General features: G+C 26.9%; 1 protein-coding gene across 2 annotated transcripts in view; it reads right to left on the bottom strand.

Annotated features, from left to right (window-relative positions):
• Positions 1-3,747: 3,747 nt before the first annotated feature.
• LOC135925336 (uncharacterized) overlaps positions 3,748-4,307 on the bottom strand; it is a 53,850-nt gene continuing 53,290 nt past the window's right edge. For both annotated transcript variants that reach the window (XM_065460603.1, XM_065460604.1), the window contains exon 29: positions 3,748-4,202. In XM_065460603.1, the coding sequence (XP_065316675.1) occupies positions 4,143-4,202 (60 nt within the window). In that variant the 3' untranslated portion in view covers positions 3,748-4,142. The remainder of the gene's footprint in view (positions 4,203-4,307) is intronic.

The raw sequence follows: 4,307 nt of genomic DNA, 5'->3' as shown, positions 1-4,307 counted from the left end.
ATATATTTGATAAGTTTTTTTGTATAATAAAAAGATTTTCCCTTATATTTATTTTTATTGATTTTTATATAGTTTCAATATGCAAATAAAAATAGAGGGATAATGCAGCTTATTTTTCTTCGTAATTTTATTAAAATAAGTCTGCTTAGAATATTTAGAAGAATAATTACGCTAAAGTTAACATACCTAAATCCAAATGTTTTAATAAAATAACGTCAAATAGGGGGATTGGAAGGAGGAAATGAATCTCGATTTAATTAAATCCAATCTTTAATATATATAACCATATGGGAGGAGATTATAAAATGATGGAACACGTTATTTGAGCTCCGAAGATTAGATTATTCTAGACTTAAATTTAACTGCGATTTTGATATTAATTTAAACTAGTGATATAACAAAATTTACATTAATAGGCTTTAATAGTAGTTTCATTATAAAAATCGTAACTTAATAAAATAAAAAATTATCAAATCAAATTTTATTAAAAATCTATCAAGATTAATGAAGTAAACCCTCTTGAGTTAAATATAAAATCATAATTTTCGATAAAGGCCACAAAGAGCTTCTTCAAAGGGCTCAACGGATAACGTCAGTGAATTCGGGCTTTACAAGTATAGGCTAAAATGACATAGTTACATTGACAACTTATTGAAAATTAAGATTGTTATATTGATTTTGAGATATTCTGTTTTTTATTGGGGTAAACTATACAAAATAAAGGGGGCTATTTATATTTTAAAAATCAATTAAGTTATTTAATCATAGTAAGTAGCCGGAGTGGGATAAAATGAGAAATCACCCCCCCCCCCCCATCAAATGTTGGCTACGCCTATGATTTTATTATAAGAAAGGTAGGTTATAAAATAACGCATCACTCACTGAGTCCATTTTCTGATGTCGTAATTTTAAGATTGGTTTTTATTTTCCTTTGTGTAAAAAAAAATTTTCTCATTTCATATGCATATTAACTTTGCGCATGGAGGGGGTGAAAGCAGCTGTAGGACAAGAGGCTCATATCCATATTTTTTATTTACTACATTATTTATGCCTTTGAATTGAATGTTCCATTTAATTTGTTAGTCTTTTCTACCGTATTATATATTATTTTAATTGTATATTTTTTTTAAATATCATTTTAACATATAGTTTCGCTTAGAGGTCGGCACTAGGATTCAACCACAAACTCTCGCCCGCCTATTGGTTTAAAATTTTTTTTAACCCGCCTGCTATGATTTTTAAATTTTCCACCCGCCCATTCATCTAAACAATTTGTTTAACCCACTCGCAATTTTTTTAAAATTATTTGACTGTTGGGTTGGCTCTTTATTGCTTTATTTTAATTTAAACCTATAAAATATTATGTAATAATATGATTTTTAAATATATGCACCTTCTGTTCATTTCATCCGAAAAATAAGCTGCCCAATGCTATTAAAAATAACTAACTACTTTTTAAAATCTTAGCCCCAACCCTCCACATTTGCCCAAAGTATGGGCAATTTGCTTGTCTCTGGATGTTATGATTATTAATTTTACCTTCATTATTCTCATTAAATATTTACCGTTATTATATTACTAAAAAACAAATACAGAAAGTAGATTTTTCTATTTAAAATCCTTGAGTTATCACATAAATGATTATTTTACAAATATGAGTAATTCAAAATTTAAATGGTATTAGGTATGTATATTCACAACCAAATTGTATATCAAAAATTATATCAATAATACAATGGCAGTTAAAATTTTATCTTGCTTGCCTTTTTTGTTTGTTGAAGGCCAAAGGATAATATAATAGCATATTTTCGCAATCCACAGAAGTACCAATCTTATTTTCTATGGTAAGATATATGGCAAAAAGTTAATTCTGAGCCATGTAAGATTTTAGGTTGATCTTAATTAATTTAAGTTTTAAAAGATATGTTCACCCGAAACCATGGTAATCAGATTTGTTTGAAAATTTTTAAAAATAATAGAAATATAAGGCAACGCTTCTTCTAGATTCTTACTATTAATAAGGCTAAAATTTGTTTAGGAAGTGTTTATGGGTGGAATGCATATTAATTAAGGTTTTTAGTTCGATCATTTCATTAGTCACTTTCCGGTTAATCTTGTATAAGCAAAATGCTTAATTTAATGCAATGTTCGTAAATAGGCTACGCAAATTTAAGTTTTGAAAGGTTACGCTCACCCAAGGCCATGATAATCAGAATTTTAATTTTAAAACAATAAAAATATTAGGAAACGTTCCTGCTAGCCAGTGTCTACAAGAGCGAGGGGGGGGGGGGTAGGAAAGGTTCTCTATTAAATTTATGATGAAATAGGACAATGCTGTAAAAAAATACTTTTATTATAGACCTAACGATACAATGATATGCTGATCATCGACCAAATCTATATATTGCAAACAATCATAGACATTATTTTCCAACTGCTATGCTTTTAAATGTAATATAAAAGTGTTAGACATTCTCAGCAAACTCATATTCATGCCAAACACCACTATGCTATAATAATGCTTTCATTTAAATGAGGGAGTTTTTAATTGTCATGATCTAAAAATAGCTCTTTTATATTCACAATATTTTGATAGTTGGTAGTAGAGCTATTCTTTTTAATTTATGAAAGAAGTATCATTATATAATAAAAAAGATATAATTAATAATTTGAAAACATCGCCACCGAAGGTAAATTTTTTTAGAGGGGTAAGGCATAGGTTTTTGAAGGGGGGGGGGGTTGCATCCAGTGAAAATCATGTCATTTAGACACTTGCCGCTACCTTATTACTATAAAGTTATAATTTGTTTATGAGTGGAAAACATATTAATTAAGGTTTATATTTCGATCAATAGATCTAGTTCATTGATGTCACTTTCCAGCGAATCAGGCAAAATGCTTAATAATGCAATATTCGTAAATCAGCTTCAGATATATTTAAAAATGAAGATAATATATAGAAGAGGAAGAAAAAATGGTCCTTAAATATTTCAACTTTTGAAAGCTTTAGCTCGATCGAGTAATACATTGAAAAAAAATCAATACTAATTAGGCTTATCCTGAACTTTGTAGGAAAATTTCCTTCAAGTTTTCCTCTGTCGAATTGACGTTATTACTGATAAGCATTTTTCTCCCAAAATCATATTTCTCATCAGTAAGCTCATTTGCTATGATTAAAATAAAATTTATACCTTCTGCCAGACTTCCGTTTAGTTTAAGTTGTCATCGAGAACACTTAAGAATTATAATATAATGTAGAATAGAACAGAAATAGTTTAGAAATTAAAAACCGGATATTTTTCAAATATATTTTTTAAGAAGTTCATTCTTTTTTGTATAGAAAACCAGCCCCATGCTATGCTATTAAAATTTGTGGATTTTACAAAAATTAACGAATTTTTTTTACATTATAATATTAATTACTAATTAAGATAAGTATAATATTATATTGTGAAGGGTAAGGAAAAAAGTTATTTGAAAAAAAAAATATTCGAAAATAATTTTTTAGATTTGAAAGCCTCTAAAATTTCTAAATATTAGGCGGGCTCAGGTCCCCAAGTAGAGTCTGTTGCTTATTAAGGGTTTCGAGATTTAACTAGACTACTATAAGTTCACGCAAAATTTATAAACACTTTTTGAAGTAAATTAATATTTTCGATCTATTTTGTAAAAATAAAATTAATATAATTTAAAGTGTAACTAAACCTTATAAAGGCTAACATTTCGTTATTTATTTGTTGATCCTAAATTAAATATAACCAATCGTGTCTAAAATTAAAAAAATAAATAAATATTCATTTTGTGTGTATAAAAAAACAATTATTATAAAAATATAAATGACCTAATTTACTCTTTGTTAACAATAAAATAATTTATAATAATTACTTTTGTATTAAATGCGAATGAATTATGTTGGTTAATAAATGTATTATAATATAATTATTATTAATATTGGGATGGGGAAATAATATATTGAGCATTTTTTTTCTGGAAAAAGGAAAGATTTAAATAAATTCGAATAATCTTTCCATTTTAAAACAGCTTTTATATAGGGAATATATAAATATTTGTGATGGAAATGGAAGGGAGGGGGGAGGTTGAATCTTTACTGTATTAAATCATATATATGAAGGGAAAAAATATTAAATAATAGGACGGAAAGTGTTCATTGAGTTTTGAGTGATAGATAGATAAGAGAATACCTATATTTTTTTAATTTTTTTGTATTATGTCAATGGTCGATTTTGATCTTATAAAACAAAAACTCAAAATTAGCGGTTTTACCATTAAAATAAAAATAGGGATTA

The sequence above is a fragment of the Gordionus sp. m RMFG-2023 genome, chromosome 2, assembly GCF_954871325.1.
Source record: "Gordionus sp. m RMFG-2023 chromosome 2, tfGorSpeb1-WG-v2, whole genome shotgun sequence".
Taxonomy (NCBI): Eukaryota; Metazoa; Nematomorpha; class Gordioida; order Chordodea; family Parachordodidae; genus Gordionus; species Gordionus sp. m RMFG-2023.
The sequence above is the reverse complement of the archived record's forward strand: the minus strand, read 5'-3'. Positions and strand labels throughout refer to the sequence as shown.